The sequence below is a fragment of the Martes martes genome (genome assembly GCF_963455335.1).
Source record: "Martes martes genome assembly, chromosome: 3".
NCBI classification, from domain to species: domain Eukaryota; kingdom Metazoa; phylum Chordata; class Mammalia; order Carnivora; family Mustelidae; genus Martes; species Martes martes.
The window spans coordinates 122664684-122688639 of NC_137890.1; the positions used below are offsets into that span (position 1 = coordinate 122664684).

Below are 23956 nucleotides of genomic sequence, written 5' to 3' on the forward strand. Positions count from 1 at the left end.
ATAGGAGGAGAGGACCCAGCAGGACGAATGACCGGCAGCAGATGGTCCTGTTCTTTTCAGGAGCTTTTCAAAGATGTGTCCCATCAAGATTTAGAGTAATTGCGAGAAAGTATTTTCTGAGTACTTACTCCATGCCCATCCTCATGCCCTAACTTTCATATTTTTTTCCTTCTTTAATTCTCAAAACAACAACAAACATGTATTAAGGTTATAGTGGCTTAATACTAAAACAGAGTGGAGTCAGACGTGTAGAGAAGAAAAAGCACTTTGGAATTCTCTATTCTTTCAACCATTCCTGTGAGGAATTCTGGGGATTATCTTAAGGGAAGAAAGAAGTGAATGCCCGCACGTCTACGTATATACACTTTCCTTTTATTTCATCCTTTAGTCTAGCTCAGTGGCTCCCATCCTCATTGGGAGTAGTATTACCACAGTCACTAGTTCACATACACTAAATTTTAAGCATGATTTAAGGGAGGTCATGATAATTTTGACTACACCAGATTTTTGTTGTTGGCACTAACTTTAAAACTAAACTTTGATTAACATGAGACTCCACTTCATTCAAAAGAAGCAATAAAAATTTAAAATATGAAACGAAATCCTAGAAACAGCGACTATTGTCAATGTGTTATGGAAAGATTGAGAAAGTAATTCAAATACTCTTTTCTAGCATCAGCATCTTGACACATTTGGCTCTGTTGCCAAATGCAGAAAAAGAGAGGGGGATCAGATAAGGAGAATCTTCAGGTTCACAGTTTCTCTAATAAAACTATCTTCCTTTTCCAGTCCTATATAGCGTAAGAGAAATCACTCAACCTTTCTCTGTATCTTTTCTCACCTATAAGAAGGAAAGGTAGACACTTATTTATAAGAAGTTAAGTTTTAAAATCTCACTTTTTTCCACTGACGATGAACAGACTTCTTGGAAAAGCTGCTTTCTTAAACCTCCCCTGGTAATCTTTTACCACATGGTTCCATGGGTCAGGGTTTAAAAGCCGGGGTCTCAGGCCCAGGCAAATTAAGGACAGAGACCAAATCTGCCACTTAGTAGAAGTATTACTTTATGCAATTTATTTAATCTCTCTGAGACTCAGTTTTCCCTGTCATACAATGGAGGTCATTTCTCACTTCCATCTAGGGCCATTCAGGATAATGTGCCTGAAACTCAGCAGACATCCCAAAATGCTTGTTGGCTGAATGGAAGGTAATCATGAAACACAGAGTACAGACGGAGCACAAGTTAGTTCTCATTAAACTGCAGTTGATGTTATTACTTCGTATCATCCAAATAAAAGGGAATGCTTTTGTTTTAAACATTTTTAGTGATCAGAAAGAACAGATTCAGGAGACATGAGGACATTGGTGGGACTACAGAATAACATATAAGTAATGGGACAGCATGAGAGAGACTTCATCTGTAAATTCAAATTTTGTCCAGTTCAGATTCTGACATTAAAACTCACTCCCTTAGATGGCAGCCAGCTTCCACACAGCTCTATGGCTGTTGCCTCTGTGTTTGGCTTAAACTGTGTTCCCTTAGCATCAGCCCAGCCTTGCTCTTCTGGTCCGTCCCTCTTCAGGTCTCAGTGGTAACTAGACTCACGAGGCCATCCACTTTCATTTCTCATAAGTCTTCTGTGGACTCTTCCTACTGCTCCTGGTGGACCCCTACCAAGCTCACTGGCTTCCAACCCAACAGTCCAGGAAGGCTAGACTTCAAGGCCCCTGTTGACTGTGGTGCCATCAGGCTTACTGGGATAGGAGTGTTCTCCAGAATGGTATGGAGCATCCCATTGGGTGGCTTCTTCCAGGAATGCCAAAGGGCAACATGGCAAGAACTCCCTTGCCATGCAGCTTTTCTTCAACCTTCACCTCCTGCTCTCCAGGCCCAAGTTCTGAAATATGCTCTCAGGACCTAAGAAGACCACTGTACTTTGCTGTCCTTCTGTTTTCCTCATATTACCACAGTCCTCTTTCATTGCCTTCATATCATATACTCCTCCATCTTAATGCTAGCTAAGCCTTTATGGACAAGAGGATAGCTCCTCTCTACCCTCTGTTAACTCCATAAACTTAATCTTCCATGGTTGGTTGTTGATCTGCTAAATAAAGGACAAAAATAAAGGAATTAAAACAAAACAAAAAAAACTTCTCTTAGGACACTATCTTGGTTTGCAAGGCAATGTTTTTCTGCACAATCCATTCTGTGTATCAAAAGCTAAATATTACCTTGGTCTTAGTCTTTGCACAGCTTCAGAACCAAATTATAATCTTTGTAGACAGATGGGTGTCTTGGATGCAACAGCAGAACGTCTTATACTTGGAAAGACAAGGGGTAATTCTTGAATATTTCTGTATAATGATTCTGGTTCAAAGTGCAATTTACTGGGCAATTTCCTTTTAAGAGCATCACAGAGACGTTCAGGTTTTGAAAGTCTGCATATTTTTAAAATATCTCATCCATTATTTGTATACAGTACAAAATGTGTGAAAAGTAAGCCTGGCTCTTCAAATTCCATGCAGTTGTAACTGTGTTGTATAGACACATTCTCAATGTAAACTCTTTTGGTGACTTCATGGTGTTGACATTTATCTATGCTGAGCTAAGCTATGATCAGTTTCCCTAAATGAAGCCTTAAAACTACACAGCTATTTTCTCAGACAGATTGTTGTTTTGGTTATGATCAAACTAATAAATTGAATAGGCTGGTTTAATCTCTAGTATTTCATGTAGACATTGATGTAGATTTTAAGCTAGAAAAGCAGAAAATGAAAGTATGTTTTCTTTGGCAGGCATTTGATGTACTTGGGAGAGTCGAAGCTTACCTTAAGCTCCTTAAATCAGAGGGTTTAAGTCTGCCTGTCTTGGCAGCGAGGCATGAGGAATTACACAGAGAAATTAAAGACTGCACAGCTGATGCTTTGCAAAAGGGACAAGCCTTAATCAACCAAGTAGACTCCTGTAGGTGAGTAAGCCTATTTCTTCCTCAGTGTAACCAGCTTTTTCACAGTTTCCACAACCTGTTAAAAAAAAAAAAAAAGTTGCACAATTTTTTTTCTGCTTCTGATGTCTTGCTGCATTATGACATGGCTTAAAAGGATCTATTGAATTTTGGTCACCAGTGATTCTGAACACAGCATTGCTCATCCAAAAGTGAGTCCATATTCTTGAGTCTGAGGACCCGAAGATGTGAAAGCGAAAGCTTTTTTTTTTTCCTCTATGAGTTTCTGAGGTGGGGAGAAAGAAAGGACAAGAGAAAAAACAGAGCTTAATTCTCAGTGCTTTTCATAGCCCAGCACCTCTGTGGGGTTTCTTTCTCCCTTTTAATTCATGAGCGTTGAGTCTACCCTGTTCCTTTTTTCCTTTCTGGAAAAAAACAAAAACAAAAACACCTAAATTCCCTTTTGTTTATGACCTTGGTGGCTCACCAAGTAAACCCTAAATAAAAGGTCCTAACAACAATAGCTCACTTTTTTAAAAATTAAGAGTCCACCATGTCCGAGGCACCGTGCCAGAAGGCTTAGGAACATTCCGTCATTAATCCTCACAGCAACTCTACAAGACACACAAGAGTTGACCCCATTATCCAGGAGGGAGTTTGTCCCCCTAGTGGATGCCTGAACCCATGGATAGGACCAAACCATACACACACACATGCAGACACACACACACACACACACACACACAATGTTTCTTTCCCATACACAAACACGTGATAAAGTTTATTTTATAAATTAAGCATAGTAAGAGATTAAAGTGATCACTAATAATTAAATAGAACAACTGTAACAATACACTGTAATGAAAGTTATGTTAATGTGATTTCTCTCTCGTTCTCAAAATATCTTATTATAGTGTATTCACCTTTCTTGTTGTGATGATGTGAGATGATAAATGCCTGCATGGTGAGATGAAGGGAGGTGCATGACGTAGGCATTGTCACATAGTGTTGGGCTTCTCCTGACCTTCTGATGATATGTCAGGAGGAGGATCATCTTCTGGACCATGGTTGATCATGGGTAACTGAAACCACAGAAAAAAAAAAAAACCCTGCAGATAAGAAAGGGACCATTGAGCTACAAATATTCTCCTTAATAAATAACTGAGACACAGAGAGACTAAGTAACTCACAAAAGGTCACATAGCCAGTTAGTGGCAGAGTCCAGGTTTGAAACCAAGTAGATGGGCCCTAGACCGCATGTTCTTAACTAGCGTGTTAGGACAGGTTGTTTTTATGAGCACATTTGGTGAGTGTATCAGCAGTGGGTTTAAATCTGGGTGGAAATGAGGAAAGAGAAGGACCTTGAGAAACAGAAAGAGGATGCAGTGGGAACATATGAGAAAGAATAGGATTGGAAGAGAAAAGGGAGATGCTGGGGCGGATGGTAGAACATATATTATCTAGGAAGAAATGAAGGTGGGGCTTACATTTTAACAGAAGGAGCCAAAGAGATTTGTGCAAATAAGATAGACCCATATTTATCCTCCATACCAGCAATCATCTTGAAACTCAAAAACATTAAATTTGAAGAATAATTAAATAGGTCAAATGTGGTAAAATTACTTTACTTCTCTTTATTTATTTTACTCTCTTAAAAGACTCTATTTCTCTTTAAATCTTCATCCTGCTCTATTTTAGATGTGTTAAAAAGTGTTGATTTGATAAGTTTGGGTTTAGGGAACTTTCTTTTCAGAAGACAGTCTGCATCTGGACAGAGATATTTAGCCAGGGCTTGTAATGGTTGCTATGGGACTCTAAAGCCAAGATCAGAAATAATCCAGGGTCTACCAACAGGAGCCAAATACAGCTGAAGCTATGAGAAGGGCAAATGATTCTCCCTTTTTGAAAACTAACAACTGTAGCTACTAAGTTTCTTTCCTTTCGTTCCAAGCCATACATCAGGTAATGGTGTGTTGGCTGCTCCAGGAGCCCCAGCACACCCATGTCGAGCCCCAAAGTGTGGGCACTCTCCTTTCTCCTCTCCCCTGCTTAAAGGTCCATGTGTCTTGCACCATGCAGAGGCTCCTGCGGGTGCCTGGACTCAAGGTACATGTCAGACACTGATCTGAGTCATGATGATTGGATTAGGTTGGTGAGGTCTCCGGTTGGAGTGGTCCTCTGTCGGTTTTGCTCGTGAGTCTCAAAGCACAGAGACTCCATTCAGGCTACTCTTTACTTGTGGTACTTTTCTTGCCCTTGGGTGGTTTCCTTTCATGCATGGGTAGATCAGGAGGCAGCCCAAGACTCTTCCCTAGATCCCTGGAAGTCTGTCTCTGGTACGCTGCCTCAGAAATTCCAGGTGCCTCAGCCTACCAAAGCATGAGCCTTGTCTCTTCAACCTAGCAAGATCTCGGGGCTTCCTTTGGTTCCACCTCCCTGAGCTTTGGTCTGGAAACTGCCTCTCAGGCAGTAAGCTGATGTTGTCCAGTGTCTGAGAACTATTGTTTCATATACTTTGTCTATTCTTCTAGTCATTTCAGGCATGAGGGTAAATCTAGTCCCTGCTCCTGGCCAGAAACTGAAGTTCGCTATTCAGTGTTGATGCTTAGCTCCTGGAGTTGGAAAGCTGGTCACAGTTTATCATTCTTAAACTTTATCCTGTTTGATCTAATTGGTAATGTTTCATCTTCAGTACTTAAATGTAAGAGGAGAAGTGCTTATATTTTATATTATACTCTATATTCAGCGCTTTAGTGACTGCTTTTGGCCACCCACTTGGTCATGGTCAACATGTTTGTTTACTTAGCTAGTCTCATTCTTTGCGTCTTCTTTCTAGGCTTAATTTATACATATATATACGTGTATATATATATATATACATATATATACATATATATGTGTATATATATATATACACGTATATATATATGTATACATATATATATGAAAGGGCATCTGCAGTTCTTTTCTTCAGGCTTCAGACTATGTCTTAACAGAAGCAATAGTTAGGGATGGTTTCAAGAAACTTGAATTAAAATTGTTAGGTAACTATATTTAAAAAATAATACTTATTGTCAGTACAGTTTCTGTCAATGTCCTAGATATACGAGTTTTCATAGTAGTTCCAAGGTGTTTGGTTGCCCAAGATTTCACAGTATTTTACAAATCAATACTATTTTTCCATTTTGCGGGAGGAACTGAAGGTGAAGTGAAATTGTTACCTGGCAAAGGACATTTTTGATTCAGAAGGTAGACGAGAATAGAAATCCATTAAAAACTGAATTGAAATGCATTAGAATCTCAGTGGCAAACTAAAGCCACACATAGCTCAGGACCTCAATCCCACGCATTACATTTGAGACTTGCTTCCTTTCCTTATCTAGTGACTCATCTGTTCAACGGTGTGGGTCACCACCACAGGAGGGAAGCAGAACCTAAGAAGGAGATTTCAAGTTGCTGACACTGCTGGAGTGAAGGTGGAATTTAGAACATTGGCAGTGGGGATAAACATGTCCCTGAACGTTGCAATGGCATCCTAGGCTTCTGAATGTCAGCCACATTGCAAGGATACAAATGACTAAGGTCCCCATTATCAGAGATTTAAAAACTGGTGTGGATAAGAAACTTAAGATTTCGATCCAAAAGAGTTCTATTTCATGCATTCTTAGGACCGAAACAATGCTATGACTTTTAAACTTAATTTTCTGTTTCCTCATCTGTAAAATGGAAGGTTTTTTGTTTTCTTTTTTAATCGAATGAAACCACTACTCTTAGAAATTAGTTTACTTTTTTTTTAACCTTCTCTACAAAGGACTTTAAAAGCAAAATGCAAAGAGTCACATGGTTGTTTCAATTAATCACGATAGAGCTGCACCACATTCTATTCATTTTCACAAACTAGGGAAGGTTATATTTGAAATAGGGGAGATAAGCATTTATTTTAAGGTAATAAAAGGCAAAATTTAGTATTGGGGCACATAGGAATTTCAGAGGCATTTAGATTTCTTTTTTTCCTTGTTAGTCAACAAAATAAGACTTCAGAAGTTCACATTTATCTGAGACTATGCTTCCCAGTAAATCTGAGACCTTTGTTGTTACTTTTCTGTAACTATTGCCTTATTAGGAACAGATCCATGCTGTTTTTCTATCCTGGAATCAAAAACCTTTGAAGTTGGAGCAATCTCACAAAATAAATAATGGTTGTTTACGTGTTTCCTTGCTTTTCTATTTTCTCCCTGTAAGCGGGGGATAATTCTGAGTCATTGCTCAATAATTTATCATCTTTTCAAAGTATAATATCTGTCATCTAACCTAACTACACTTTAATTTTAAAGACGTTTTTGGGCATTCATTTGCACTTAATTATGACACAAGTTACTGCGTCTGATAATGGTCAGACTCAGGCTCACAGTGACGTGACAGTTCCTGGCTTCCATCATTCCCTCACCACTTCCGAAGCTCCGCTTGGCATCATCCTTGAGCAGCACGTCTGAAGACAGGCCAGTACATTCCTTCAACCGCAGGAAGCTGTGATGATCGGAAATCCTGGGTTAGAGACCTTGTGTGAGGGTGAAGTTTTCCGTAATTGGACAAAATCAAGGAAACTCCTCATTTCTCTCTGGGTAGCTAACAATATAGAACTAAAAAACATACCATGCCGTCTTGTGCAATATCCATTCACCTTTTTCTGTGTGCTGAAATTAACTTAAGATTTATAAGTAAACTTGCTTCAGTGTTGACTCAATTTCTATCTTTGCATCAGAGACTGGACTAGTTCTCATTTTACCTTGTTTTGGTGAATTTAAGCAAACGAACCTCATCCTGTCTGATAGTTGGCTGTCGTTTAACCTTAAGTATTGTCTGTTTCGATCTAATACTTATTATTACTTACTTAATATCAATCTTTATATTTTTATATTTTATGAAGAAATAAAAACAGGAGTTAATTGGGATTTTGTATTCTCTTTTCACAGTTTTCATTTATGTTTGATATGGTGAATGGTAATGTACCTTAGACAGAACATGTTCATTTATTTATTCATTTATGTAGTCCAAAAAATATTATTGAGCATCTTTTATAAATCAGATGTTCCCATGCATCTGATGTAGTAGGGGAAGCATCTGCCCTCATGCTGTTTATATCCTAGTGGAGAGGAACAGCCAACCAACAGCTAAATCAGGAAATGAGATGCTCGTGTGCAACAATGAGTACTATAAATTGAAGTGGGGTAGAGAGTCACTGTGAGGAGGGGCCACTGTGGACATTGTAGTCAGGGAAAGATTCTTCAAGGAGAAGGAGCTAACATGCACATAGCTGGGAGATGAGTAGACCCAGAACAACAGCAAAGATGTAACAGAAAGGAGTGCAGTGTGGCTGGAGGAGAAGGTGACAGGAGAGAGGAGCAGAAGACAAGATCGAGTAGGTGCAGGTTGGACTATTTAAACATTCATTGGCGAAAATGGCAAACACGTGTGCTTTACATACATTAAAAAACTGTAGTCCTTAAAAGGACCCTGTCCTATGGGTACTACTATTATCCTTGCCTCTGTTTTTTAGATGAGGAAGCTAGGGCACAGAGAGGTTCAATCACTTTCCCTGCTTCCTATCACAGGGTAGTAAGAGGTGAAGTGAGTCTTGGAATGCAGGTTTGAGCCACTATGTTAGCTGGCTAGCTCTCTGTCTATTCCTTTCATTCCACTTTAATCAATAACAAGGTCACATGGATTATTATTATTTTTTAAATTCTGGCACACTTAAAATGTACTCTATCTGTGAGAGTCACTCAAGTCTCCCATTCCCTGCAAATTTTTTCTTTCTTTTAGTTTATTTAAAAAGTTACCGAACCTATGAATAAGCATCACATGTGACATAACAGCACCAGGCTTCAAGGGTAGTCAAAGATATATAAACCTGGCCCCAAATCTCCAGAACCTTCCTAACGGCTACTCAAGGAATGACACAACAAGGGAGTGTGCTCTCGGCATGAGGAAGCCATGGGGGCAGTGGGTGTTGAGGTCACCTCTTCACAGAAGGGAGACACAGTCCCTAGCTTCTATGATCAGGATAGGTCAAATGAAGGACTTAAGAAGGCCATTGTTGGCCCTACATCTAGCCAAGATGAATAGAATCAATAACTACCATACAAAAGTTTTGAATTCCTTTGTATTGGTCAGCTCTACCTCATGGATTCACTCTGCATTCTGTGGTGTTCTGAATCATTCCCTAGTTGTTTGACTTGTAACAATGTCCCCTCTTCTCCTAACTCATGACATTGTTTTGAGATCAGCCTTCAAGCTCAACCAGGTGGGAAACCTTTTTTATGTCCCTTATCTTAGTATTTATAAAGTAGCGGCTTTATTTGAAATGTGATGGTGCTGGTACATATTAAAAGAACGTTTTTATCATAGTGAAAATATTTTTTAAAGATCCTATTTGAAAAACAAACAGAAACAATCCGCACCCTCCAACAAAACAAAGAAACGAAGACAGAAATTTCCTTTGCCTGATAGAGTTATCTATGGTTGCATTATGGAGTTCTGCTGGGCATTTAAGGACTTAAAATAGCTTAAAAAAAAAAAAGTTTGATGATGCATTTAGAGGGTAAATGTCAGATACCAAAATTTAGGATATTACAAAGTTAACTCAGCCACTTTCCAAATATTTTCAAGTGTATATTAAGTTGTTCTTTTCAGAGATTGAGTAAATGTCCTAACTACAATCTGAGCCTGGTAACATTGTATAGGCTTTTATAATTCTGAAACTGTTAACATGGAAAACATGCAAAGTTCACAGTTTCCCTTAAATCTAGGCGTCATCAGATTAGGTTCTTGTGAAATATCCAGGAGTCACGCACTCCAATGTGAATGTATTCATTTATGATGTTGATTATGTGAAGTAGCAGTCATCCCAGAGTAATAAAGATCTAGAGCGGCAGTCTGGAGAGGAAGGCTGACTGTAGGGGCAGAAAATCTGTGGGTTGGATGACTCTAGAGGAGTTCTCTCCCATTAGAGAGAAAAAACAAACAAACAAAAAAACAGAAAAGAAAGAGGGAGCGGAGTGAGTGGGCCTATTTATGAATAAAATGCTCCTCACAGTACTGTTTATAATAGTGCACACCTGAGGGCGCCTGGGTGGCTCAGTGGGTTAAGCCTCTGCCTTCGGCTCAGGTCATGATCTCAGGGTCCTGGGATCGAGTCCCGCATCGAGCTCTCTGCTCAGCGGGGAGCCTGCTTCCCTCTCTCTCTCTCTGCCTGCCTCTCTGTCTACTGTGATGTCTCTCTGTCAGATAAATAAATAAAATCTTAAAAAAAAAAAATAGTGCACACCTGAAAGCCACCTAAATAGTCCCCCAAAGTGGGGAAATGTTTGAATAGTTTCAAGGCAGACACATTGTGGAATATTCTAAGCCAATATGAAAAGTGTGTTTCTGAGGATTCTTTGAAGATACAGTATCCTCACCATATAACGTGAGGATCCAAATTGTGTAGATAGTACCATTCTAACTTTGGAGGGAGAAAAGGACTGCGAAGAGAAAAACTTTTTTGGAAGGAATACATTAAAATGTAATTTTATATTTTCCAAATTACCTTAAAAGAAGAATATTGGTCTGTTTAGTTCTTCTGTGTCCCTTTTATCTGAGGATTTCTGTCACCAATCATGGAAAATTTTCAGGGATTACGTCTTTAAATATTGATTTTCTGTTGTTCTCTCTTTTCTCTTCTCCTTTAACTCCTGGTAGAGAGTGTTGGAGCGTCTGGGTCATCCTCCCGGAACTCTGAACTGCCTCCCTGACTTGTCATTCCGTCAGCACTTTGCCCTGTCCCCTCAGGAAGTCCCTCACACTGGTTTTCTCTTTGGTTGATTTTTTTTTTCCTAGCTTTCATAACCATATTGATTTCGTTTCTGAGATTTCTAACTCATTTTTTATATCTGTTTTTGTTTTATTTCTGACCATCTTTGTTTCAGAGTTTCTTATTCTTTGATGATAGGTGTCGGTTTTTTTCCTTTGTCTTTCTAATGTTCTCAGGTGTGTTTATGTGAAGGTCATTTTCAGATTGCTCCACTCAGAGGACATTTATCTCTGGACTGTTGAGTTGTCTTTTGTTAGGATTTATATGCCTTGTGTGTTTTGAAATTCTAGGTTGCACTCTCATCTGGAGTGGGAGGTGCTTGTTCTTTGCTTATTTTCTCTGCTTTGTACTCTGCTCTTGGCTCTTTCCTCCTTAACGACTTTGACATGACTTCCCCCTGAACTCCGTGTTCCGTGAACTCCGTCCAGCTTGTATTGTCTGGTCAGGGTTACTCATGGAGGTGCTGTGGCTCGCAGAGATGCAGTAGGCGATGGGGCTGGTTCTCCGCTGCCCTGATGGGTCTGATTTCTTGGCCCCTGCACCAGTTGGCCATAGCATTTCCCAACCTCCTTTTACAAGGAGGGGGAACGTCCTCCCTGTTACTGACTTCAGGTAGAATCTTGGCTATGGTACCCTTTGCGCAGGACAGATTTTGCTGTGGAGCTTGTGGCTATCTCTGCCATGCACCTGGACCAGAACCCAGGACACCCGTAGCTTCAGCCCCACTTACTACTTTTTGGTGGTGAGGCATTCGCAACGTGACTAACTTAAGTCAGAGGGAAAAAATGGTAAAAACATGCATTTCACTTTTACAGTATGAGTGGCACTTTTTTCAAAGTAGGGATGAAAACTAGACAGTAGCCATTATTTCCTCCAAAATAAAGATCATAAACATTTGGGTCCCTGTCAAAAGAAGCAGCAAGCTAAAGATAAAGAAAATATTTCTTTTTCCATTTTCAGAGTCTGATTTGTTCATAGACCAAAAGAAAACTATGATCAGCTGATTCCTTCAGATGAGAGAGTAAGCTGTCAAGTGCTTACCATCTGGTTCAGCTCCTAATCCAGATGGGCTGCCAATAGTAATTTATGAAAGGTTTGAAAGCAACTTGCTGTCCTCCGGAAAGAATCATTAGAACACATTAACATTGGGATTTGCTCCCTTCCCCCAGCCTCAATTTGCAACAGATGCAGAGATGGGGCAACTGCTTCTGTTCAACAAATAGAACCGTCTATTTTTGAGCCAGGAGTCAATATGTCTCTGCTCTTTAGAAAAAAAAAAAAAAAAGTCAAGCATTTTTCTTCCCCCTTCCCTCTCCTCTAACTGGTCCAGTGAGTAGGGGAGAAAATGCTCCATGATGGAGTTTCTAACAAATGTCTGAAGAAGCCCACACAGTCTGTCATTTCTGAGTATCTGTGATGCTTGGGAAAGTCAAAGTCCACATCAGGAATAATCTAGTGTACTTCATGTCCATGCCACAAACAGGCACCCTCTAATCCATTCTTACAGAGAAAACCTAAAGGTCAATCAGTGTATGCAATGCAAATTGTAGAGCCACAGTTTGCTAGACTCAGAAGTCCGCTCTTAGTCCTTCTCCTGCCCAGTGAGGTGGTATGTGAGCAGGTGGCCTCAGAGTGAGAGCGACATGGCAGGGCACTTCTTCCAACCAAGTTCTGTTACCTGCCCTCTGTTCTTGCCCTATCATTCAGTACCACTCCTGGGAAGGAATAAGACTCATTCCTGAGTGACTGATGGAATTCTAGTAATTTATTTTCAGTTCATGTAAGAATTGCTGGCAGAGAGTGAGATCATATTTTTCCTTTGATCAAACCATCTGCTTTTTAGGCTCTGAGAAAATTGCCAATATGCATGCTATGCATGTTTTAAAATGTTCTGGAATGTTCAAAAGAAAAGTCTAGAATTAGTGTTTAATGTTTCTAACTGAAACTAATCAGAGCTGGTTGTAACCTGCTCATTAGGTTCTTTAGTAAGAAAGAACTGAGGGAAGGAGGGAATGGCCCTGGGGTTAGAGGTGTGACTTATATTATGCCCATTGGGAATCAGGGAGAGGAAAGAGATTACTGCCTGATCAGACACATGATCTAGCTGACACCAGGAAAGGAAAACCAGAGCTGGCTGTGCTAAGCAAGGTAATTCAGAACTCCTCGTACCTAGGAAGGGGTCTAAGCCACAAGTAAGAGTGTAGAGCATACCCTGGACAGTCAATAATGCACAGCCAAACAAGGCCATTCAGGTAGCCCCCTGAGGCATTAAATAGAGGAAGTCACTCAACCTAATGATAAATATCAAACATCCAATAACAAATCCGTCACTTTGGATAGCTTAAAACTTCTTTAAGTAAGCAAAGGGCAAAGTCATCGTTGTTTAAAAACTATTGGACACTTTACTAGTGACATTTTTAAAAAGATTTTTATTTATTTATTTATTTAACAGAGATCACAAGTAGGCAGAGAGGCAGGCAGAGAGAGGGGGGAAAGCAGGTTCCCCGCTGAGCAGAGAGCCCAATGCGGGGCTCGATTCCAGGACCCTGGGATCATGACCTAAGCCAAAGGCAGAGGCTTTAACCCACTGAGCCACCCAGGTGCCCCACTAGTGACATTTTTATACAGTAAGTTTCTGCATATGTTCTTCTTCTTAAATCTATATCTTCTTTTCCCTTAAATTTTGATTAAAGTATATTTTATTCAGTTTGAAAATATGCATTGATCCGCTAACAAGTCTATGTGCTCAGGGCTACAGAGAATATATGGATGAAAAGCATGTGGTCCTTTCCCTTAAAGAATTTATGATGTGTGGCACTTGGGTGGCTCAGGGGGTTAAGCACCTGACTCTTGATTTCGGCTGGGATCATGATCTCAGGGTTGTGAGATTAAGCCCTGCACTGGAGTCCATTATCCTCTTTTTCCCTCACCCTATGCCTCTCCAGTTCCCCCTAAAAAAAAAAAAAAGAATTTACAATGATATATATATGATAAGGCACAGATCACCGCAAAATGAGACCCAACCTCCTGGGTCATTGAAAAATTGAAAAGGAATCATCCTCCCAAAAACAGAGAGATTGAATTTTCTTGGTTGTAATTCATCTAAATTAAAAATTGTATGTTGCTAAAAAGCAGTATTTTCACAAAAGGAATGCTTAATCTGGTTCTGTTTCCCCATTACTTTTCTCTGGGGGAAGGATCCTTTGAAACATGAACTTGGACAAGTATCCCTCTAGTGGCCACTTTGCAAACTACAGGCAGATATTGCTTTAGAGAAGCCAGCCAATGTCAAAAGAACATGCCTGCCCGGGTAATCCTGTTCCATTAACAGTCAGCTCCAGTGAAGGTGAAATCTTAGAGGACGAATACCCTCTCATCCCTTCATGTGTCAAGAGTGTGGACTCTGAGCTCAGATGAACAGGTTCAAATCCCAGGTCTGCTACTTAGTAATGGTGACCCGGGCAAGTTACTGAGCTTTTCCGTTCCTCAGTTTACTCATCTGCAAAATGGAGATAACAATTACACCCAGATGATAGGGTAGTAATGAGAATTAGAAAAGAGACTATTTAAAACGTTAAAAATGCTGACTTGCCACAGTAGCACTCAGTCATTGTTTTTAGAAAACGTTTACTTTCCCTAACTGCTCTCTGTATCTTCTTTCCACATTGCAGCTACTGCATTTTCTTTGTTACTGGACATTCTCATTCCAGATTTGCATGTTCTACAGAGAACTTGGAACTTATAATACATAGGACAACTGGACTTTTAAGTGCTTTTTTAGTATACAATGTCCCAAAGTCTAAAACCTAACCAAAATACGGTTGGTATTACCAATACACAGTTTTTATTTACAAAATTTGTGGACTTCAGTATCACTAGAATTATTTCTATAAAACCCTCCTGATTTCTTGATGATACTCTTCACTGTCCCTGAGATATTAAAATGCAAAACTAATTGTTTTAAGTGTAGCATCTGTGGAGCATTGTGTGTCAGGAATAAGATTCCTCGCAGTGGTTTCCTATTCTCTCCCCAGTTAAACTTCTCTGGGGCTCCAGTGGTACCCACAGGACACACATGAATCCCACGCACATCCAAAAGATTATCAAGCTGCCTGATGAACTCTCACCCCTTTGGCAGCTTTATTGTCATTCCTGTGAAGTTACTTTACCTCTCAGTCATATGGGATCTTGCCCTCATTTCATTACTAATTAAATTCATTTTTACAGAGTCATAAATTAATTATTTGAGGTAAAATTACTAAAATCTATACCTCACTCCAAGATCTTTTTTACCTCTGGGTAATTAAATTTCAGAGTTATCGTGTTAATCTTTATTAGCGTTTGAGGAAATGACTGACGTAAAATAAAAGGCTTCCATTTCTTATGTAGTAGGAGAGGCTCTGTCTTAGGGGTAGATGGACAAATTAAAAGCTGCTCTCTCCACCAGCAGCCTCCCTTCAGTGTCTTGCATGGCTGATGGGCCTACATTGGCCTACATGGGTAGGAAACTTGCTAATTTATCTTTAGACCAGAGCAAATGGGATCTGACTCTAAGGTCATTTGTTGTTCTAAAGGCATGTGCATTTTATGAGCTTTCATGTCACTTTTCTCTTTCTCATGACAGGTGAAAAATGACAATGTGAGGCTTGGTCTCTTTTTTTATGAACAAGTACATTAGATTCCTAATTGTTGGTGATAACTTGGTTTTCACTTAATGAATATAGCCTTGAGCATTCGTCATCATCGAGAACAAGGAACTTAGTGTTACATAAATATTTTGCCCTGTTGGATTAGTAAATGGTTTGTTAATTGGCTGATCCACATTTCTATTCAAAGAGCATCTTTAGATAAATGAAGCTTTTAAATCACACCCCCAGGAAAACGTTTGGCAAACATACTGTGCTTTTTGCCATAGGGTTCTCAAAATATCTTAGAGAAATATTAAAAAGTAAACCTTTAGAAAAGAAGACTAGACCTGTTTGCAAAAGCCCATAACTCATCTTTTCCCTTAGGACTGACTGATTTAAACAAGGGAACATAATTTGGTGCTACTCAACTTCTGTTATCCCAAAGCCTGAAACTTGATAACTTCTATTGACTCATCCCTATCATGAAAGAGCAGGTCCAGTTTGAAATGTTCCCTGTTTCTGGGGCTTCTCTGTCAGGGCAGAGTGAACTAACAGCTGACTTGTTCCATTCAGCTCTCGGGTAAGCGGAGTCCACGAGATGATGCGATGCATTCAGAGACGAGTGGACCAACTGACCCAACAATGTTCAGCGCACAAAGAATTTGCTCTTAAGAAACAGCAGTTAATTGCCTCGGTGGAAGGCCACCTCAAGAAGGTAGTCTCTTAAATGTGTCCTCTGTTGGCTACTTCTTAGATGCAACTCCTTGCTTAGTGATACCAGACTGCACAGCACCTGCAGCACAGGGGATGGTGGGAGAACAGTGGTGCGTCTCCTTTGGCTTCTCTTAGGTTCCACGTTAGGGTTTATCATTGAACAGCAGGAGTTATAGTTCACTCTTGCTCAGCAACCACTCCTGTCCCAAGTTGCTATAACTTGCTGTGTAATCCTACCCACCCCACCAGCCAGGCCCGAACACACACACACAGAAACAGTTCTTGCTTTGTACAGAACTGAATATGGGGACTGTGTCCTTGTTTTATGTGGGTCTGTGCCTGGTTCCGGTAGGCACAAATTTCAGTTAACACGGTATCATACAGTATGAGGATGGCATGTAAATACTGAAAATGATGTTGTAGGGATTTTCAGGGCTAAATTGTCATTATCGTACTCTATTAAAGGAGGTTGGCACAAAGGACGTGGTCATCTGAATAAAAACATACTTACGAAAATCCTCTTTCTGCAAAGTGGATACAATGGCTCAGTACTGGAGAAATTTATTTCCTATTTTCAAAGAGGAATAAAACCAAGCAGCTGCTATTTGGCTAAATAAAAAATGGCTTATCTGTAGCTGGGATATACAGCAAAAACTATCTCAGTGACTTTAATGCTAATGAACCTTGATGCCCCTGCTGGGTCTCAGATTTTCAATGATGTCTTCATCTGATACAGTGGGCTCATATGCCTGACTTAAATGAGGAGAATTAGCAGACTTCACAGGAGAGGACATGAAATAACCACATCTCTCTCCACATTGCCTTCCCACCTGTTATTGATCCAGAAACTTGGGAATTTGAGACTTGTTCTGAAGCCTGGGTCCAGGGAGATTCCAAATAAGGCAGCAGCTGCGGTGCCGCATTCCCTGGAGCTTGAGACTCAAGCTAATTTGGTGGTGGTGGACAACACAGTAGGAACTCAGACAACTGTTGCTCCTTGTCTGACTGCCAATTCAGACCCAACTTGACTTTGGAAAGTATGGACTCTGGTGAGAGCCAGGAGACGAAGAACATAACTTGGATGTTATAGAATCCTTTAAAGATTACTTTTCCATTGATTTGTGTGTACTAAAAATCAAATCATAGTCCCTGACATTCATCAATAACATGGCCCATGTGTGTCCCTGTGTTTTAATGTCACATGTACAGGGTTTGGTGCTGCCCCAGGGTCCCTAAATATAGCAGCCGTGCAGGTGACTTAATACCCAGGCTTTGGACCTTTACTTCATGATGTGCCTGTAAACTGGGTCCCCTTCAACTTACAGTGGGTGATTGTGAGTTAATTAATCAGATAAATTCATCTCTGCTGATGTGTTCGCAGGTGCATTCTCCTTTCTAGACAATATAGGTGATAAATTCTTAGAAGGTATGGGTGATCGTTTATATCTCATTGTTATTAGTAAAGTATGTGTCTGTTAATAAATATATATCTTTAAACATATACTCTCTCTTGGTGGGTCAGTATTATTACCTCATATGAAGAGTAACATTATTAATTTAACCATGACATTCCAAAATATTTAAGATTATTTTTAGATGAAAATTGGTATATCCATTTAAAGTACAATGGGAATGGAGAGAGTAGTATTTATCTTTTCTATACATAGGCAAACATGTGTGCAAGTACATATTACTAAGACTGCAATATATTCTTTATTGCTAAAGGTGGAAATGTCAATTCAGAAAATCAGTCCAGTACTTTCCAATGCAATGGATGTCGGTTCCAGCCTTTCTGAATCGGGGAAGATTTTGAGTAAATACTTGGAACTAGATATGCAAGCTAAGGTAAATTAAATAGGAATTATTATTGTGGTTATGATTTTGTAAATATGACTTATTTTCTTTATATTCAGTGGTTATAGAACTTAATGCTAGCTCTCTTGAAAGTTGCAATTCTAAATTAATTTTTGTGGTAAATAATGACTTAAAACTTCTATTATGTGCATCTAAATTATTCATACTTGTATGTGCATTTTTTAGGGTGTTTGAACTCACTGAAGCTTTGTAACCTGGTATTAAACACTCATTTGGCCCCTTTTTCTTGCTGGGGAGATGTTAACAACTCCTTTTGGGATGCCACAGGACTCAGAGAGAGTGCTTTTCTAAGACCATTTGTGATTTTCTGCTAGAGTAACTTACAAAAGAAAATTCCCAGAAGCAACATGCTTAATGCAAGATTCCAGGAAGCAAATGAAAACACAATCTTGTCTCAAGCCCCACGTTCAGGGATAGAAAATACCCTCTGCTTCTCAGCACTTTCTCTAGCTCCTCTTCACCCCTTTCCCCTGGGACTTAGGTTCGAATATATTCCTGCTAGTAGCTCCACGTCCACACTGAGTCCCAGCCGGCCCCAGCAGATGTTCAGAAAGGTGAGTCTAGCACCTCTCCAGGCTCACCCAAGTCCGTAGGCAACAGCCTTGTTATTCCCTCGGTCCTCAGCCAGAAGACCTCCTTCATGTTTGGGAACTCACAGACAAACTGATTTTTTCAAATGGAATTTTTAAAAACTCATTATTTCAAATGTTTAAAATAAAACATATGTCTGAATTCAACTTCTTTTTTTTTTTTATTTTAAGAATTTTAGAAAGAGGGAGGAAATGGCAAGGGGAGAAATTCCTCTGCTTCCTCCTACCCAGAGTGCTATCTGGAAGCAACACTTGGAAATGAAAATTAGCTTCATTCAGTGGAGTACTTGGGAAGCATATTAAACACAAGCAAGGAAGCAATTCCTTCTTGCTGCAAATGACAAGGAAGCTTTTTTCTTTCATTTTTGCTTGATTCCTAGCTCAGCCCCACATAAAATTCTACATGGCTCTTTCTGTGACAATTGTAGATATGATGCCTACCATACCTGCTTATCCATTCTATCCATGAGATTTTACTTGCCAGAAATTGCACTCAAAAGAAAACCCAGAAGAGCAACCCTGTGGGCTGTTTAGATTTTGTGTGTAACATTTCCCCTACCCTTGTTCAAAACCCCTTCCAGACGAAGATTTAAATACAACTGCAGAAGTGACATGCCATTTTTTAATAAACAAGAAGTAAACAATTTCTATAAACTTGCCATCTCTTGTATAACACAATTAGCTTAAGAATTTGCTAGAGCTATTGTTAAATTTCATAAAGCAATCCTCATGTATAACTAACTTACTTAAAACATTTCTGCCATTTTGTTTTATAACTTTTCATACCAAACAGCCTTTCCTCTTTTTGTGACACAAAAAATAGAATGCTCCAAATGAAAAGCAGAGCTGATAGAGTGACAGAATAACTTGAGATGGTTTTCATTTTAAGATAACTTTTTTTTTTTTTAAGTTTTGAAAGTTGTGCCTTTCTTTCACTGAGGAGAGTTCTGGTACAAGTTCAATTAATAATCGTAATAGATGGATGTACAGAAGGTAATGAAATGTGAATGTTCATGATTCCCCTGTCAGCTTCTGACCCCCTGTGCTTTGCTTTCATAGGAGACAGCACATGAATTAGAAACAGCTGCAAAGCTTATGACAGAGAAAAATGAATTTGAACCTGACGAAGTGGCATTGCTTTCTTCTAAAGCTAAATGGTTAGAGGAAGAATTAAAAATACTTGGCCAAAGCATCAGCTCCAGGTCACAAGTCCTGCAGTCTTATGTGGCATTTCTAAAGTCCTCAGAAGAGGTACAGTGCCTACACGCTGACCTTCCTCAGCAAGGTGACCTCTGCCCTTCTTCCCACTTTCTCTGGGGATAGAAGCCCTGCTGGGTAGTCCCATATCCTCCACTCCCATGCTCACTCACTGGCCCAAGGCACCATCCAAGGACTCAAAGAGTAGATTGTTTTCCTAAAAAATAAGGCGAGTGTTAGGTGTAAATATATTCACAAATAAGCAAGGTGGTTGTGTTGGAACACTCTTTACTGTGGCCTGCAAGCATTTACAATATCCTAAACATAGAACAAAATCTTTTAAAAATAAGTCACCTTTCACCATGGATCTCTCTGAATACGCAACAATTACTGCGATTCGTTTAAAATACATACACAGAATAAAAAATTACGGGCTTCTGGGTCATCTCAGATCTGTCTTGTTTGATGCCTTTTAACAAGTTTACCTCAGAGAGCGTCTTCTGAGGCACTATCTTGACAGGGTTGTACTAGAGAATCTGTGAAATTCCCTCTCGTAGACCATGATTCATAGACTATGACCATCTTTCAGAGATCCCAGTCTCTGAGAGAGTAATGAAAAGGGCTACGGCACCACCTAGGAGCAGGCTCACTCCCCAGCTCTCAGGGAGGCGGGCGCTGGCCTAGCGCAAGGTAGAACCTACACGGTCAACCTTCCAGGTAAAGCCAACCAAAGTTAAGGAGCATGCCGGAATTCTGTTTTCTCACCCCAACCATCCCACTGGCACCCTTCCCGCCCCCCCTCCCGCCCCGCCAAGTGTCCTGCTTAAGCACGGTCTCCCCTGTCAGCTCTCCTTCCCTCATGTTCTGAATTCTCCCCACTCAGAAGGAAGGCCATGCCCAGTCCCTGCAAATCTCAGGTAACCACGGCCTCCTGTTCCACATCTTTACTCCACCTTTAGTCACCTAAACTTTTATTTAGTTTTTCTTAGTCCTGAACCCTCATGGTTTGGGAGCGGTGTTGCAACTGACAGGGTTATCCTGCTGAACATTTTTAGTCAGAACTTGAAATGGTGGAAGAGGTGCAAAGAAATGCCGTTTTCTGCGTCACCATTGCCAAAAATGCACCTGCTTGGCTTCTAACTCAGCATCTACTTCCATGCCCGCTCCGGTCTTTGGGACCAAGAGTCTCTCTAGCGCTGGACCTTAGCTTCGCAAGAAACACTTTCTCAGAAGGACCTCATGTCCTTCCACCCTCCCTGGCCTCACTAAATCTGTTCTCTCTGTGGAGCCTTCTGTCCTTCTCAACCTGGCGGCACTCTCAGTCCGTCACCCTCTGACCCCTTCAGGCTTTCCTTCTTTCCTCATCAGGTCCTGGTGATTCATCTCCAGCCCGCTCCCCATGCCGCCATTTCCCTGCCAGTTCCCAATACCAGGCCAGTCCAACGCTCTGTTTATTCAGCTTTCCGATGCTCCTGCAGAAAATCATGCAGTTGTGCTGATTGGCACCGTTACAATGAACGGGTCTCTCCCGCTGCTGGGGTTCCGGTATGTTCCATCGTCGGCGCCCATTCAGTAGCAATTCTCAAACATCTTACCGCAGTTTCCATCCCTAAATCTCAGCCAGCGCCCTTTCCTCGTATGTGACTGATACATGCGACACAAAAACCCTTGGCCTCCTTCGACTTGCAAAGCTATTGACACATGGCGTCCCCCAGTTGCCAATAACCTGAAGCCTCTATTTGCGCCCAACACAAATCAGCAGTCGGTGCCTCCCTGCACACGCCTGTGCCCTTCCGAATCGACTTCAGCTAGATCCATCCTCCAGTTGTTCAAATCTGCTTTTTCCCTTGGTTCCTTCTTGTGGGTGTACAGCCAGGGCCGGTGGTGTTACCCTCACCGAGGCTGCCGCTCTGTAGCTGTCCTTCCCTTTGCACCTGTGCTCTCGGAACAGGGAGACGCCGCTTCTGACCTCTGCTTGCCTGTCCTCCCCAAGCCTCGCCCCGCTGCCTCTGGTGCATTCCCTCTTCAGACCTGCCATTTGCCACCTCTTTCCCTCCATCGAAAGTGTTCTGATAAGCTATTTGCTAAAGGACAAATGAGATGCTTTATTTTTTCAGTCCTCATTCTTGTTCATCTCTCTGCCACATTTATTTAACTGTCTCGCTCTTACCTCCGGTGACTTTTTAAAAGGCAGATTTGTTGCAGTATGATTTATGTAGGATAAAATTCCCCTATTTTAGAGTGTGAGGAGTTTTAGTGTATTTATAGAGCCGTGCAGGCATCACTGCACTCCAGTGTTAGTATATTTCCGTCACCCCAAATAGGGGCCTGCTGCATAGTTTTAGTCAGTCCTGGCTTCCACCCTCCAGCCTCAGGCAAGCTGGGAAATGCTTTCTGCCTCTGTAGACTTACCTTATTTGGATATCCACATGAGTGGCATCATCTTGTCTACTTCTTTATCTGTTCCTTCTTCTTTTCCCTTACTTAGATTTCTGTTTCTGAGGTGTGGTGGGTCGTGGGTCTTTTGCCTGTGCTCCCTTTTGGACATTCTATACACTTTGTATACAAAATCACACCCCGTATGTGGTTTACCACACCCCTGCGTGTGGTTTTAATTCACCAATAACTCAAATGGCTCCCCAGCCCCCACTCTTCCAAGCCCCAGATCAGTGCTTTCAACTTCCCATCATACTAATTCCCTATATATCCTGGAGATTCCTGAACTTCAACAAAACCCAACCAGTTATCTGTTTGTCACACGTGTTCTTCTGTGTCTTAATGACCCCATCAGTTTTCAGAAGGCCTGTGTAGAAACTTCAGAGTCTTTTCCAAGACCTCTCCCAATGAGCACTTACTTTGTTCGAGATCCCATGCTTTTCATTCCTGATTTTATTTCTTTATTTAAAGATTTTATTCACTTATTCAGAAGTGAGAGAGAGAGAACAAGCAGGGAGGGAGAGGGGTAAAGGGAGGAGGGAGAAGCAGACTCCCTGCTGAGTGGGGAGGCTGAGGTGGGGTCAGTCCCAGGACCCTGGGATCCTGACCTGAGCCAAAGGCAGATGTGTAACCAACCGAGCCACCCAGGTGTCCTCATTCCTGATTTCGTTTAATGCTTGTAACACCTCTCTGTTTAGTTACTATTATCGCTCTTTCACAAATGAGGGAAACTGAGACTCTGAGAAGTTAGGTGATGAAGCAGCTAGTAAATGTCAAAGCTGAAGTTTAATCCCCCATCTCCTCCCTTTTGTCTTTTCCTATATCAAAGGCCATGCTATCCTTTGTTTATCTACAGGGACAACCTTAAAGATTTCTGAATTCTCCTTCCCCTCCACCTGAACCATCACTTCCTTGGTTCAAGCCCTCACCATCTCTTGCTCAGTTTAAAGAAGTTGTCTTTTACCTGTTCCACTTCCTATAATTCTCCACTTCACTCCTTATGATAAATGGTCATTCTAAACCAAATCTGATCATGTTACCTCCTGACATTAGGGTAATATGACAAATGTAATTTGTGAAACAAGTTATAAATAACTTTTTTTTTCAAATTGTAAATAACTTTTCCCCAAAATGGATGAAGTATTAAAGTTTATCATTAATTCCCTTATAGCATAAACCAGTACAGATTCAAGGGAATTCCTATACATGGCGTCCTTCTCACTTGTATTGAAAGCTTCTTTGAGCCGTTGGAGTAAGAGGATGAATTAAAATTTATGTTTTGAGAGTTGCACAAAACTGACAGCCCATCAGATTGACACCCTAGCCTGTAGCGTACACCCGCCCCCCAGAAATGCTGATAGTTGTCATGCTGATTCTGAACTACTGTGACAGCTATCAGTTGTTTCAAACTAACGAGAATCCGTCACATCCTATTGGTTAAGGTAGAAAACAAGTTGAAACCTGCTGGCCGGCTTTACCAGGCACTGTGATCCCTCTAGCTTCTTCACCGCTCAGCTCGGGCAACCTGAACTTCACTCAGACTAAGATATTTTATTGCGCTCTGAACCATCCAGAGTTTTCACACTTGTTAACCCTTCCGTCTGGGATCCCCTTCTACTGCTTTTCACCCTGGACAGTTCTGAAAGATACAGATCAAAGGTCACTTCCTCTCCTAAATTCTTCCCTATTTACTCCATGTAGACTTGGTGGTCCCTTCTC

General features: G+C 40.8%; 1 protein-coding gene across 1 annotated transcript in view; it reads left to right on the plus strand.

Annotated features, from left to right (window-relative positions):
• Positions 1-23956, plus strand: part of CCDC141 (coiled-coil domain containing 141) — a 199882-nt gene that overhangs the window by 131778 nt on the left and 44148 nt on the right. Inside the window, exons 8-11 of the mRNA XM_080799858.1 lie at positions 2797-2969; positions 15999-16140; positions 17865-17984; positions 19664-19855. Of these exons, the coding sequence (XP_080655984.1) occupies positions 2797-2969; positions 15999-16140; positions 17865-17984; positions 19664-19855 (627 nt within the window). The remainder of the gene's footprint in view (positions 1-2796; positions 2970-15998; positions 16141-17864; positions 17985-19663; positions 19856-23956) is intronic.